A 15728-nucleotide genomic window follows, 5' to 3' on the forward strand; every position below is an offset into this window, starting at 1 on the left:
AAAGTGCAGTTGATGCATTAAGTTCCTCCTCATTTGGAAATTTTCATCCTTTTTTCAGAAAAGGAAGAATTTATGGCCATACTTTTTCATCCTAAATTTCTTCCCAAAGGACCTCGTATCTCCGTGCGTGAATACCAAGATTTTCATATAAAACTTATACCGGGCAACTAATGTTCACTAAAGAAGGCATTGCAGGTCAGCACATTTCAATTATTGATTTAAAAAATAAAAAATTTTGGTGTGAACTTACGTAGCTTTTTTCATTACAAAAGTGTAACCATTGGTTCTCATTTTCTTTGAATTGTTGATTTCATTAAAAATAAATGAAATGAACGTTTGATTTACAGAAAAGGTTCATATATTCTAGATAGTTAACTCAAATGAAACGAATAGCAGGGAAAAAAATATTGAAAAAAAAGGAACACTGTATTTCTCCTAATATCTGTAAATGTTTCAGTCGTAGTAAAATTTACAGAGATAGGCAGTGTAAAATATTGATAATTACAAAAGAGAAACTAATAATTTATAATAACTAAAATATCGATCCAATAGAGAAGTCACTTGTATTGGAGGGGAGGGACGACAGTAACATAAATTTAATGTAAAACAGAAAGAAATTTAATTGAATTTAAAATGTTTCCAAGTAATTGATCTATGTTGGGTTTTATTTGGGTCCTTCTGGTATTCATTAAGAAAAAACAGCTTATATTTCTTCTTTGCAAGACTGTATGACATTGACAAATAATTTCTTGGGAAAGAATTGTGCTGTAGAATACCTCTTTTAATAATACTTTTTTCATGCAAATTGCATTTTGAAATTGTCTGGGTAAAAATTTTTTGAGTTCGCTTGTGTATATAAAAACTTGCGGTTGGTAATTTCAAAGCTGAGCTTGAGAAGGCAGGCTTCTTTTTATTCATGATACTATGGCAGTAAGTGGCAGCCCTGTAATCAAAAAGCAAAGAAATAGGTAGTATACCAAGGTTCATTTTAAGATCTGTGGATGAGTCAAATTTCTGTTTGTGAAAACAAGCTTTGATGGCCCAATTTAACTGCTTTTCTAATGTCGATATAAGATTTTGATTGATGGTTGCAAGTAAAACAGAAGAATATTGAACATGACTGAGAACAAAAGCGTTCAAAATAATTTTTTTGTAACCAGTGGGTATTATGTTCCTGAGGGCATATATGCATTTAATGCCCTGGGCCATTTTTGACAAAAGAATTTTTACTTGTTTTTGATATTTGAGGTCTTTGTCAATATTAACACCGAGATATTTGATTTCCGCTTTCGAACTTATTAATTTGTCTCCCACTTTTAATGTCGTTTCGTCATGAGGATTAGAGCTACCAAAAATAATAAACTCTGTTTTATCCGGATTGATCTTGAGGTGATGTAGTTTAAAAAATTGTATGCATTTTTCTATGGCCTTCTCAAGCTCGTCTTTGCATTTGAGAACTTCACCATGAGAGCTCAATAGTACTGTGTCATCTGCGTATTTTATTGTTTCACATGACAAAAAGTTGCTAAGATCGTTAACATATAGATTGAACAAGAGTGGACCTAAGACTGTTCCGTGCGGAACTCCTAGAGCCACTTCAATCCAACTTGATTTAACATTATTGATTATGACTCTTTGTGTTCTGTTTGAAAGATAGCTCGTAATTAGATTTTGAGCTGGTATCGAAAATCCAAGAATGGAAAGCTTTTGAATCATGAGCTTGTGATTAATGGAGTCAAAAGCTTTTGATAGATCTAAAAACGCCGCTGCAGTAATTTTTTTTCTCGTTTTTGTTGCATCGTATTTTTTCAGTTAAATAAACGAGAGCATCTGTTGTAGAAAATTTTTTTCTGAAACCAAACTGTGTTTTAGAAAGCAGGGCATTCTTATGAACATATTCATCGATTTGTTGTTTAATAAGAGATTCAAAAACTTTTGCTAATGCTGGTGTTAACGAAATTGGTCGATAGTTTAGAGGATCATCAAGGTCTCCTTTTTTAAAAAGTGGAGTGATGTCGGCTCTTTTGAGTTCAGCAGGGAATGTTTCTGTTCTTATAAATTCATTCAAAAGAAAACAAATAGGCTCAGCTAGTTCACTAGCTGCGTCTCGCAATGCCCATGAGGGAATGGTAGAAGGACCCAATGGTTTGAATTTTCAAAGAGCAAGAAGCGTTTTAAGACACTCAAACTTAGTAACAAATCTAAAAGAAAAGGTGTTTTTTTGCCTAACCATAGGCAGATCTAAAGTATAGTTCCTACTTTCAAAAAATTCTCCTAATTTGCTGAATTTTAAATTAAGTAAGCTGGCTATTTTAGTTTTTTCTGTAATAATTTCATTGAAAGAGTTTTTTAAAGAGTATACCGTAGTTGTCGTTTTCACGGAGTTTCTTACTTCGTTGATCAAATTCCATTTCTTGCGCTCTGAAGTTGAGCTTTCAATTAATTGATTATGAAATTTTTCAAAATCTTTTTCATAGCCAGCGCACACTTCGGCTTTCAATTTGAAAAACTCGTGGAAAGATTCTGAATTGAGGTTTTGCTCTCTAAGCAGATTTTTGTTACGCGTGTTTTTTGAAATGAACCGTTGGGCAAGGGAAAACTGTGATTTGTTGTTTCTTATAAAAATTGTTTTGATTGGCGCATGAAAGAGTATTTGCTGTTCAATATTTTGCTCAAATGTACGTAGCATTTCACTTGGAACTGTAGAGCAGTAAAAATTTTCCCAATTTAATTGCTTGATAGAATGTTTAAAATCTTTTGGGCTGTAATTCGTTTTATCATAAATTTGTTTTTTAATTACTTTGTTCTTGCTAAGTTTTGTGGCCAGAATGATCAATTGAGCAAAATGATCTGTTTGTATTGGTGAGTCAAAAATTTCATTATAAAGAAGGGGTTCGTTTCCATCAATAATAATGTAATCTATAAGTGAGTTCGATTCGTCCTTAATTCTAGTTGCTTGATGCTTATTAGTCACATTTAGATCATACGGTTGAATGATTGTTTCTAAATTCTGCTTTTCTTTGTTTTCCAAATAATTTATATTATAGTCTCCCATCATAATTATTGTTTTGTTCTCAGTAATTGCTCTATCAATTGATCTAGCAGACTGCTCGAGAAATTCTTCGTAAAGAAGTTTTTTTGGGTTATAAGAAATGTTTATTAAGTAAACTTTTTTGATCTTTGGGCAAGTTATTTCAACCCACAGAGTATCAAACAGAGTACTTTTGAAAGCTAGATCAACGCGTAATTTTGGGTTAAGTTTCCTAGGAACAATTAACAACACACCTTCCCCTTTTGAACTCACCCGATTGTTTCGAAAAACCAGACAGTTTTTTTGTCCGGGTTTACCAAATCAGTGTCAATCTTTGTATCTAGCCATGTTTCAGACAGACCATAGATGCAGTTAGCGCCAACATCATTCATTAGGTTTTTTAACTGAAGTTGTTTTCTTGTTATGCTCCGTACATTTAAATGAAGAAATTTCAAGTTGTCTCAATAAGTTTCGCAATCAAGGAATATGTCTTTTATCGATTTAATTGGCCCAGGGTTGGTTTCAATATCTCCAGACCTCAAAAGTAGCAGCCAGATACTATTAATGTAAAGCCAAAAATATAAGTTAATTAAGACAAAACAAAATTTTAGTGATATTAAAGCTTGCTTCTTGCTCCTGGATTTGGTCTCCGACCAAATTCGAGTAGGAACTGCTATTGAGTTAAGTGACATGGGAAAAGAGGAAGTCACTTGAGAACTCAACAACATTAATCCTAAGAATATTAAACATATCTTGTTAGAAAACATTAATCTTAACAAACAGTTGAGACCCAATTCATTCAGTACAACAGAAAATTACAATTTATTCGGCATTTTATGAATTTGTTATTACTAATATGGTTGATAACGGTAATGATTATTCAAGTTAAAATTAGGGTTTGCACTTGTATTCGGCCAGTACTGCTCTTGAAATTTTTGAAATCTATTGTTCATTTTATAGCTCCGGTTGGTGAATTTATCAGTATCACATATGCCAGTAGATGTTTGAAGTAAAAACATTAAAAGATGATTTTTAAGGAAAGGAATGCCATGATTGTAATTCAAATGTACATTGTCATGATACAGGAAATTATAATGGTTGATTTTTTGGATTGAAGGTGGGAATTGAGCGTATTAAATCATTCATCTTGAGCAAAACAAAATTTTCACCAAGAGATGCCAATCTTTCTTTAAGTGCCGCATTAACTTCATCAATTAATTTGTTTTTAGATCTATTGTAGTCAGTTTCTTTGAACGGTATTACCTCCATGACTACAAACACATCAGGCTGGAACTTATTTTTACAGGCTTCAATAAGGCTGAACATGTCATCTAAAATCTCATCACAGCTTTTATGAAATTTTGAAACAGTATTTGTTCCGTCTTGAAGAATTAGAGTTTTAAGTTTTTTACATTCATATTTTTCCACAACTTTTATTTTCTCTTTGGTGGTTGACCCACGGTAGGCATGGATTGCTGTATCCAGTGGAATTGTTGCATCACTTTCTAGTTTACCAATGATGCTGCTACCCAGAACCAAATTTGATTGTTCTTGTTTGAGGGGGATTGAATCAAAATCTCTGACCTTCTCTGAAAAAACCTGGTTTTTTTTCAAGATTTTGATTCAGGGTTGGTTGTGCCCTCCCCTTCAGTAGTTGACTGTTCGAATGATTTGTCCTGCAGTTGTCGCTGATAAGTAACGAGCACATTTTCAATAAATTTTTCCTTTTTTTGTAATCTTTGATGTAAGTCAAGATATAATTTGTAGGAAGTTTCCTTTTTTAGTTGAACCCATTCAGTTAGGGATAGTAATGAAGGATCAGTTTGTTCATTTAGATTGAAATGCTCCTGGCTTTCCAGTTGAATGTTATTAGAGTTTGTCATAGACATTGCAATTTCTGTATTTTTGAATGAAAAAGGTCAAGTTTATTTTTGCTGTGTCTGCATAAGTGTAAAATCGATCAATGTTTCAAAAGAAGAAAGGTCAACTGTATTATTTGAAAGTTATTCGCTTGTCATTTGAAAGTTATTCGCTTGTCTGATTTGAAAGTTATTCGCTTGTCTGATTTGAAAGTTATTCGCTTGTCTGATTTGAAAGTTATTCGCTTGTCTAATTTTGAAAGTTATTCGCTTGTCTGATTTGAAAGTTATTCGCTTGTCTGAAAGCCTGTGCTGCCTGTGCTTTATATTGTTTTCGTAAATGAGATTTCAAGCATTGAAGCAATTTATGCGTTTTTATGGCAAATTGTTCAAGCCACTATTATTAGAGAGCGTTCATACGCAGAGGTTTACTCGTCAAAATGTTTAATGTTGAAAAAGGGGGCGAGGTTCAAAACTTATTTTTCATATCTTTAAAGGAAAAATCAATTTCAAGCTTGTTGCGTTACAAAACTTCACTTTCGTCAGAAAAATTCACTTCTAACAAAATAAACGTTTCAAAAAATTTAAATTGTTGCCTGTGCTTTATACTGATTGCAGTAAAACCAATTCATAATTTTGTACTCTGAGTATTTGGATCTAGTTTTTATGCAACTCAAGGATACAAATAACCCAAGTTGGGTAGATTTTGATAATATAATCACTCATTAGGCACTAATATTAATTTCTGTTTTAAAATCAATTAAAAACTCTATTTCTGTCTATCTAAATTGTAAATCCATCAATATGGCTGTTCATATTCTATTTAAATATTTAAAATATGGGCTGAACCGTACTATTTGTGTAATATTATTATAACAAGCTTATTTAGAAAGAATTCCTGAAGCATTTCTTAAGAATGACAAATCAAATGCACGACACTGAATTTTGATTCAACTGGGCGAAAATTGAATGCATGCTCTGATGTTAATCCTCGCTCAACATCAATATTTTGACTATTTAGTCCATAAGGTAGTCACAAACATATCCATAATGACTAGAACCAACAGAACCAACGAGAAATAACCAATGGAAAATTACTGGAAAATTGTGGATCACTGTTCATGGCATTATCTCTCAAGCGATGTGGGATGTAATCCGGAAACAACATGTCGGAGAAGCCACCGGCCCCGTCAACTAGGCCAATTGAGATTTTGGATGCATCTATTGAAATATATGAAATAAATTAATCAATGTGGAAGAACAAGGTGTTCCTTAAGCAAGGTGTTCTTTAGGAAATGGGGGCGTTTCAACAGGACCAGACCACATTTCAATTGGCTGACAACTAAAATCTGTGTCGAAAAGATGAGATTTGACTCATTTTTCTCATCTATTTCGCATCTTTTTGACGCAGATTTCAGATGTCATCCATTTGAAGCGTGGTCCGGTTGAAACGCCCTCATTTCCTAAAGAACACCTTGCTTAAGGAACACCTTGTTCTTCCACATAGATTAACTCAACTAACCATTCTGCAAAGAAAGTATGTAAATGAATATAAATAGAAGTAAAAAAAATGTATAAATATTAATAAACCAGACATAAAATCTGACTAGAACTGAACAATTCTGTTTTAGAAACCCGGTGGAGAACTATCGCAAAAACAGCCGAATGTCTCAATCGCCAAGTTCGCTAACTGCCACTGAACGAAGACCATCCACTCTTTCAGATCGTCGAAATCTCTCCATGAATCAGCTATATGTCCCAAAATACTCTCGAAAATCCAGCAGCGACACCGAATGTGGAATGATGACACGACGGGACCTGGACGCCGACTACCGCAAGGGTTCCAACACCTCGAACTTATCACATTCCTCACTTTTTGACAATAAACGAAACCCACAGGAAAAATTAATGAAAAAGTCAAACTCGGCAGCTGAGATTCTAGACACCCAATCAGCTGGGAGTAATAATAAAACGAAGGAAAAGAAAGCGAGTAGGAGTGAAACCCATTTGGAGATCAGACAGGACTCGGTTGGAGAGATCAGCTGGACTGACAAGATTGGATCTCGTTGGAGTTCTTTCGATGCCAGATCTGTGTCTCAGTACAACATCGATTTGAGAGTAAGAAAAAAAATTCGTTGTACAAATTTAGCAGGAGCGGATACGCTTCATATAAAAGTTTCCTTTTAAGTTCTCTGAGAAAAGTTTCTGGTTTTAGCATTTCTTTTGGTTTTAGAGATCAAGTTAAAATAGCTGAAAAATGGAATAACTACGGCGAATGCGGTCAATGGTTGTACGATTTACGATTTTTAGCGCTCAATGCGGTGAAAGCGCTGAAAATGAATATTTAACAATTAAAAGCCGCATATAAACGGTAAGTACAAAAAAATTTTATAAGTTGATTTGAATTTTTACGCAGGGTCGTTACTGATGTGTCTTCGGGGCTTGCAGAGTTTTATATTAGTGTCAAAGCAAAGGGCAAAATAGAAATACGCCTGAGAAAATTACCAAATATGTCAAGAAATTTTAACATATGGATCAAAATATCTTGAAAACTAATTAGCATAATCTTGTATAAGCAGAATCCAATTAATTGGGTTAAAATGATTAGTTTGATACTTGTTGTTCTGCTGCTTTTTATAATTGGACTATTGCAAGTAGATATCAAAATTGAATTATTTCGTTTTTTTTTGAATATCATAGCTCCGGATATTTTCACTTTGGGTTAAATTTCATGAAAATTTACATATTAGAATATTTTTTGTTTATAGTTAAATTTCCATCTAAAATCTCTGCCTATATATCTTAAGACCAAATTAACAATAATGCATTTTGTAAAGCTGTATGCTTGCCAATCAAAGTAGTATCTATTGAGATTAAAAAACAACAAGGAGGCTAGCTAATGTGCGTTCTTACATGATGTTCCGACCCCGCCCATCCACGTTTTGATTTATTAGCCTATCAAATGAGGTAGAGAACGAAATTGTTCAAAAACTCTCATACCTTTCAGCAAACAATTAAGTGAAAAAATAAAGCTGGATTAGAGAGCCGATGAGACTTGCCAGAAATGAAAGTACTTGACGAGACACACCCAAAAAAATACTAGGAAACATTAATTCGAACCAAAACTCGATGAATTTATTTAAAAAACAGAAAAAAACAAAAGAAGGAACCCTATAAAACCCGATCTAAACAAATTGACCTGTACTTCATTAAATGTTCATTGGATAATATATAATACCTCTCAAAAATGCAACCCTATGACAGGCCGACAATAAAGAGCAAAAAAGTCAGAGCTCAAAATTACAATTCTCATTTTTTGGGAACAACCAATTTCAAATTGATTGAAACCACTTCGTATCAACTCAGCTCATTAGCGAGACTAATTTATACGTGAAGCAATTGAAACTTGTCGTTGTCCGTAATATCCGCAATATGTTGGACGACTGCAATACTAACAGCGCGAATTAGGCCATTCCATTAGTGTCATAATCTGGAAAAGAAAAAGAAAACTCAGAATGAGCGAGTATCCAAAAATCAAAATTTTTTATAAAAGTGCGTAGTACCAAAGCCAAGAAACCATTGGTTTAAAATAAATCTATAAAATAGATAAGATCTTGATTTGCTGCAAAAAGTTTGCAACCTAGCGTTACAGAGACTAAGCTACAAAATTGAAAATAATACAAAAAGGACAAAGCTCAAAATTCAACTGGTTTTTTAAAAGAAATATTTTTATAAGTTCCAACAAACCATAGGCTTTGATCTATAAACAAAAACAGATCAATTTGCAACTGCTCAGAATTCCAGTTTTGCTTGTTAGTATTACAGCCAAATCATAGACGACAAGAAACTGCAAATACGGATAAATTAGAAATTTCAGAAACAATTTATCGAAGCCACAGTGTTGAAGCCATTATATCTATCATACATTTAAAAAACAGTTAAAAACTTTAAACTGACAAAATCGATTAAATGATTTGCTTTATTTTTTAAATTGTAACTGAGCCTTCTAGGTAAAGTGTCTTTGTGAAAAGGCAACAAAAAGTACCACGAATGCTGACCAGTATCGAAAACACAAAATTCTTATGAAAACACATTTCTAAGCTCTAAAGACATCTGTTAAAACATACCCCACTGCAGAAAAAGATTCTAGGACAATAGAAAATAGATTAGTTGCGTCCATAATAAGAATTAGTTACCTGTTGACGACAAAGATAAGGCAAAATGGGAATAACAAAAATGTTTTCTTTAAAGAAATAATTTCGAAGTCTTCAAAACCGTTAACTATAAGCTGAAATCAGGAAATGAATTCAGTTAAAAGATTGTGGAAGCGTTCAAAACCTTTGATTATCATAAATATTCGGAACGACAACAAAAAGAGCGAAATTAAGAGGCAAAAACAAAAAAATCCAAATAAATTTTGTGAGAGCACGGATGCGCAGCCGTTAAAACTATAGACCGTTCACTGATGACTTTACACAGGTTCTTTTGCGCATTTCTTCGATGCCAGTTGGAACTATTTTCAACGTGATAAGTGGAAAAGAGAACAAACATCAACCCCAAATACAGGCAAATATGCAAATATTGGGAAATACAAAAATATTTTCTTAAAAAAATTAATTGAAAATCATTAAAACTTTAGGCTCTAATCCAAAATCAATAAAAAAAAAACATTCATTTACACGTCTATAGAAACAATTAAGGCATTTGATTGACAGGGATATGCCGTACGAAAACGAAAAGAACCACAATTACAGGCAAAGACACAAATCCAAGAAGTTTTGATAGAACGGCTTTGCAGTCGTAAAAACTATCAGCTATTCCTGGAAATCATCAAAAGTGTTTAATTTGCGCATTTTTTGAATGCCAATTGGAGCTATAATTAATATGATTATGTAAAAAGGGAATGATTAACGACCTCAAACACAAGAAATTATGCAAAAATTCACAAAACTTTAATGAAGATTCGTAGTAAGAAAGCCAAAAAAAGCATTACTTCAAAATGAAACCATTGTAATTAAAATTTTTTCCTCCGCTGGGAAAAATTTTTGCCCTGTTTAAATTGAGACTAAGCTACATGTTGACAGAAAGAAGATTAAAAGTTGACAAATTTCAAATCTTCAGGAATATTCTCTTAAAACAAATACATTCAAAGTCGTAAAAGGCGTTAGATAATAAATGAAGACATTGTATAGGCTCACCTGCAGCTTTTCATGAACACAAAGGGTTCAATAAATAATACAACGTTGTCATGGGGCTGCAAAATTTATTACAAGTGAACAAGCGAAACAAAGGAAAGTACTTGACGAGACACACCCAAAAAAATACTAGGAAACATTAATTCGAACCAAAACTCGATGAATTTATTTAAAAAACAGAAAAAAAACAAAAGAAGGAACCCTATAAAACCCGATCTAAACAAATCGACCTGTACTTCATTAATTGTTCATTGGATAATATATAATACCTCTCAAAAATGCGACCCTATGACAGGCCGACAATAAAGAGCAAAAAAGTCAGAGCTCAAAATTACAATTCTCATTTTTTGGAAACAACCAATTTCAAATTGATCGAAACCACTTCGTATCAACTCGGCCCATTAGCGAGACTAATTTATACGTGAAGCAATTGAAACTTGTCGTTGTCCGTAATAGCCGCAATATGTTGGACGACTGCAATACTAACAGCGCGAATTAGGCCATTCCATTAGTGTCATAATCTGGAAAAGAAAAAGAAAACTCAGAATGAGCGAGTATCCAAAAATCAAAATTTTTTATAAAAGTGCGTAGTACCAAAGCCAAGAAACCATTGGTTTAAAATAAATCTATAAAATAGATAAGATCTTGATTTGCTGCAAAAAGTTTGCAACCTAGCGTTACAGAGACTAAGCTACAAAATTGAAAATAATACAAAAAGGACAAAGCTCAAAATTCAACTGGTTTTTTAAAAGAAATATTTTTATAAGTTCCAACAAACCATAGGCTTTGATCTATAAACAAAAACAGATCAATTTGCAGCTGCTCAGGATTCCAGTTTTGCTTGTTAGTATTACAGCCAAATCATAGACGACAAAAAAACTGCAAATACGGATAAATTAGAAATTTCAGAAACAATTTATCGGAGCCACAGTGTTGAAGCCATTATATCTATCATACATTTAAAAAACAGTTAAAAACTCTACACTGACAAAATCGATTAAATGATTTGCTTTATTTTTTAAATTTTAACTGAGCCTTCTAGGTAAAGTGTCTTTGCGAAAAAGGCAACAAAAAGTACCACGAATACTGACCAGTATCGAAAACACAAAATTCTTATGAAAACACATTTCTAAGCTCTAAAGACATCTGTTAAAACATACCCCACTGCAGAAAAAGATTCTAGGACAATAGAAAAAAGATTAGTTGCGTCCATAATAAGACTTAGTTGCCTGTTGACGACAAAGATAAGGAAAAATGGGAATAACAAAAATGTTTTCTTTAAAGAAATTAATTCGAAGTCTTCAAAACCGTTAACTATAAACTGAAATCAGGAAAAGAATTCAGTTAAAAGATTGTGGAAGCGTTCAAAACCTTTGATTATCATAAATATACGGAACGACAACAAAAAGAGCGACATTAAGAGGCAAAAACAAAAAAAAATTCAAATAATTTTTGTGAGAGCACGGATGCGCAGCCGTTAAAACTATAGACCGTTCACTGATGACTTTACACATGTTCTTTTGCGCATTTCTTCGATGCCATTTGGAACTATTTTCGACGTGATAAGTGGAAAAGAGAACAAACATCAACCCCAAATACAGGCAAATATGCAAATATTGGGAAATACAAAAATATTTTCTTAAAAAAATTAATTGAAAATCATTAAAACTTTAGGCTCTAATCCAAAATCAATAAAAAAACATTCATTTACACGTCTATAGAAACAATTAGGGCATTTGACTGACAGGGATATGCCGTACGAAAACGAAAAGAACCACAATTACAGGCAAAGACACAAATCCAAGAAGTTTTGATAGAACGGCTTCGCAGTCGTAAAAACTATCAGCTATTCCTGGAAATCATCAAAAGTGTTTAATTTGCGCATTTTTTGAATGCCAATTGCAGCTATAATTAATATGATTATGTGAAAAGGGAATGATTAACGACCTCAAACACAAGAAATTATGCAAAAATTCACAAAACTTTAATGAAGATTCGTAGTAAGAAAGCCAAAAAAAGCATTACTTCAAAATGAAACCATTGTAATGAAAATTTTTTCCTCCGCATGGAAAATTTTTTGCCCTGTTTAAATTGAGACTAAGCTACATGTTGACAGAAAGAAGATTAAAGTTGACAAATTTCAAATCTTTAGGAATATTCTCTTAAAACAAACATATTCAAAGTCGTAAAAGGCGTTAGATAATAAATGAAGACATTGTATAGGCTCACCTGCAGCTTTTCATGAACACAAAGGGTTCAATAATTAATACAACGTTGTCATGGGGCTGCAAAATTTATTACAAGTGAACAAGCGAAACAAAGGTAAGTCATTTAAAATTTACAAAAATACATTTTCAAGCCATAAAAAATATGAGATTTTCTCTGAAGACAAACTATATTTTCATCTGACATTATTTTGTTGTAAAAAGGATTGACATTCATCGATTGGGCCGTGATTTGAAATAATTCATGCCAGTAATCAACAAAAACCAAAACTGCGAAAAACATTTTGAAATAGACCGCGCCCTAATGTAATCCGAATAATTTTTGATTGTAAGAATCTATGATGAGTTGACCCCTAGCCCTGATTTTTCTCAGCGTTCAATATAAACAATCAATAAGTCCATATGTGTGCAAAATAGATCAATTATAAAATGAAATATTTCCATAAATCAGAACAAATAAACCATACTTTGTATAATTTTCATTTTATTTTCCAAAAACCGGCAAAATTTTAATTCAAACAGGAACTTCTTGCAAATTTAAACGAAGTAGGAAACAAAAGCTTATTTGGACCCTTTTTGACTTAAAAAAGTCTCAAATTCGAAACATCTAGCGAAAACATTAACCAAAAAGCTCGATTAAAACAAATTGGCGAGCCTTCTCTATCCTTAACTTTAAAATCAATAACATTGTTTCTAAAATTTTTAATGAGTTTTAACAAATTTAACGAAAACTTGGTCAAAAATTATGGAAAATTTGAATAAAAACAACGGAAGTCACTCTATTTTTCTCAAAAGCAAAGTTCAAACCTCGATAACTCCCTGTAAAATACGAAAATAAAAAAAATCTTCTTAATTTCATATTCTACACTGGACGAGCTTTCTAATGATACCAGTCTCAACTCTCTACGATGAATATATCGATCGGTCAAAATTGTCTGAACAAAAAACCCATTTGAGTATATAGTTTCTCCCCCCACATGTGGGTCGGAACAAATAAGCTCTTTTGAAATAAAGCTCAAACCAACTGAACAACATTTTTGAGCATTCCAAAAAGAATTAATCTTGCAGTTAATCATAGCTGCTTCTGGAAACTTCAGAAGATGATAAACTTTTTAGAAATAAGTTGAGAAAATCTACTTTGAATCTCCTGAAAAAGTTTCTCTTAATTCTATCGCACCCCAGATTTTTCATTGAAATACGCATCAAAAAACAGTAAGCCATAAAATTTCTCTGACTGAATTTAATTTTTATTTGAAAGTGTTATGATGTGAGTTGTTACAAAAGATTTGTTTTTGTTTCTTGACTCTTTCGATTTCTGTTAGTCATCATTAGTATCATTTGTTGTTTTTTGGCTTTAAACTCGAATATTTTCTCCCTGAGCAATTTTACACCAAATTTATTTTCTGACGATTATCTAAACTGGCTGTTTATCATATGAAGTTATGTTTATAAACTTGTTTCTACTATTTAGTTGAAATATAACACTTAAGTTAAATCTCGATCTTGTTAAAATGTCTATCTATAATTTTGTAATGTTCGTTTGTTCGCTGTTTGTTTCTTTAAGCCTTTCTCTTAAAATGGTTGCACGCTGCGGCGATGAGTTTCCTTTAGTAACCGGAAATGAGGCGTGATTATTACCGACTTAGGAGACGTTATGGCTAACAAAGCATCTTGTTCACAACACATTCAATAGATCACAGAGGAGAAATATCAAAAAGAGCAAATTGAGGAAAAGTCAAAATGTTCAAAAATTTTATGCTGATTATCCGAAATTTCAAATTTTATTTTTGGACGTAAAATTATTTTGCGCCAGCTAATTGCAATTGGTTTTTCAAGCATTTTTCAATTATATCCGCAATTTAGAAACAAATTCGAAGTTCTTTTAGCTAAATTAACTTTTAAATTAAAAATTGAACACGCTAAAATTGTGTAAAAACTCCTCCCCAGTAGAAAAAAATTGTACATTAAACAGATCTCTTATATAGGGCAAAAAACTAGCGTTAATTTCTTCACACTTCGTAAAGATACAATATTTTTTTTGGGGGGGGGAGGGGTAGTTTTCTGTTTGTGCAGTTTAGTGTTTGTCTCCTTAACTACGCGGGTAGACAATTTGCAGCATCTCGTTCTGTTGAACTTTCTGAACAGCCCTGCGGAAACTATAAATGACATTTTGAAAAGCAAATTCCAAAACGGAATTACGTCTGTGAAACTGAGGAGAATTATTTCTGATTGTTGTCTTGTAAAAAAAGCAGGCCTAACAAGGTCAATGTACAATCACAGGTAATTGGGGTTGAAGTAAAATAGTAATGTCAGCATGTTTGAACTTTGATTACTTCGAACATTTCTAAGACCTCGAGACGGAAAGTGTCTCCCCATGTGAACAAAAACTTTTTAATTGGCTCAGGGGCTCTGTGAGAACAAAAATATTCGGGTTTTTGATAGGTAAAAAATGAAAAGCAAGACTAGCCGAGGCAACGAGGTAATATGTCAGACGTGTGTAAAAATATCATTAATAGAAAATGACACTCATTTCATCAGAAAAAAAACAACATTCTGCCAGAAAGTCAAAGGCTTCCTGAGCAAATTGATACATCATTTTGAACAAAAACAATCGCTTTTTTTCTTCAAACTGACTTCTTGAACCACTTCTTGAAAAACTTCTGCTTGAGAAATCGTTTAGCAGCACCTCTAGAAATTGAATTGTGGCAAGAAAAAGCGTTGCAGTTCTTTCAATGCCAGACCGTGTCTCAGTACAAGGTCGATTTGAGAGTGAGAAAACAATTTTTTATTGTATAAATATAGCAGTAGCGGATATGGTCAACTTTAAAGTTGACTTTTAAATGCTTTCAGAGACATTTTAAAGTACTTGTTTTAGTTTTAGTAACAATCAATCTGAATCCTAGTAAATCATTCTGGTTGAGAGGTCAACGCAGGAAATAGCTTCGAAACATTAACATTGGAAGAATTGCTGTGAATACGGTCAATGGTTGTACGATTGGCGATTTTTAGCGCCGAAAACAAATATTTTATAATTAAAACCTGCATATATTACATTTCTTCGATAACATTCACAGCAAAATTTTAGAAATGAACCTGTATTTTAACTGGTGAAGTTAAGAAAGCAGTGACTTTTTTATTTTCACCGGTTTCTCAACTTCTGATGTAGTGGAAATAAAAATTTGAGTTGCGTTAGTATTTTTGCCAATGAAAATCCGACAATTCGTAGAGTAACAGATTGACAAACAGTGAAAGAACAAAGTGGTTTAACTATCTTTTCTGTTGAAGGGAAAAAATAAGAACGAAAAAAAAAACTTCTAGATTTCACACCTTCCCTCACGCATTGATGCAAATCATGCTTAGGAATCACGAATTATGCTTTAAAAGCAGAATTTAAGCTGTACGTAATTTTTGGTACCAT

General features: G+C 32.7%; 1 protein-coding gene across 1 annotated transcript in view; it reads left to right on the forward strand.

The window, feature by feature from the left end:
- Positions 1-15728, forward strand: part of LOC142352283 (uncharacterized) — a 59112-nt gene that overhangs the window by 6256 nt on the left and 37128 nt on the right. Inside the window, exon 3 of the mRNA XM_075404784.1 lies at positions 6522-7008. Within this exon, the coding sequence (XP_075260899.1) occupies positions 6522-7008 (487 nt within the window). The remainder of the gene's footprint in view (positions 1-6521; positions 7009-15728) is intronic.

The sequence above is a fragment of the Convolutriloba macropyga genome, chromosome 13, assembly GCF_964194025.1.
Source record: "Convolutriloba macropyga chromosome 13, txConMacr16.3, whole genome shotgun sequence".
In the NCBI taxonomy this organism is placed as follows: domain Eukaryota; kingdom Metazoa; phylum Xenacoelomorpha; order Acoela; family Convolutidae; genus Convolutriloba; species Convolutriloba macropyga.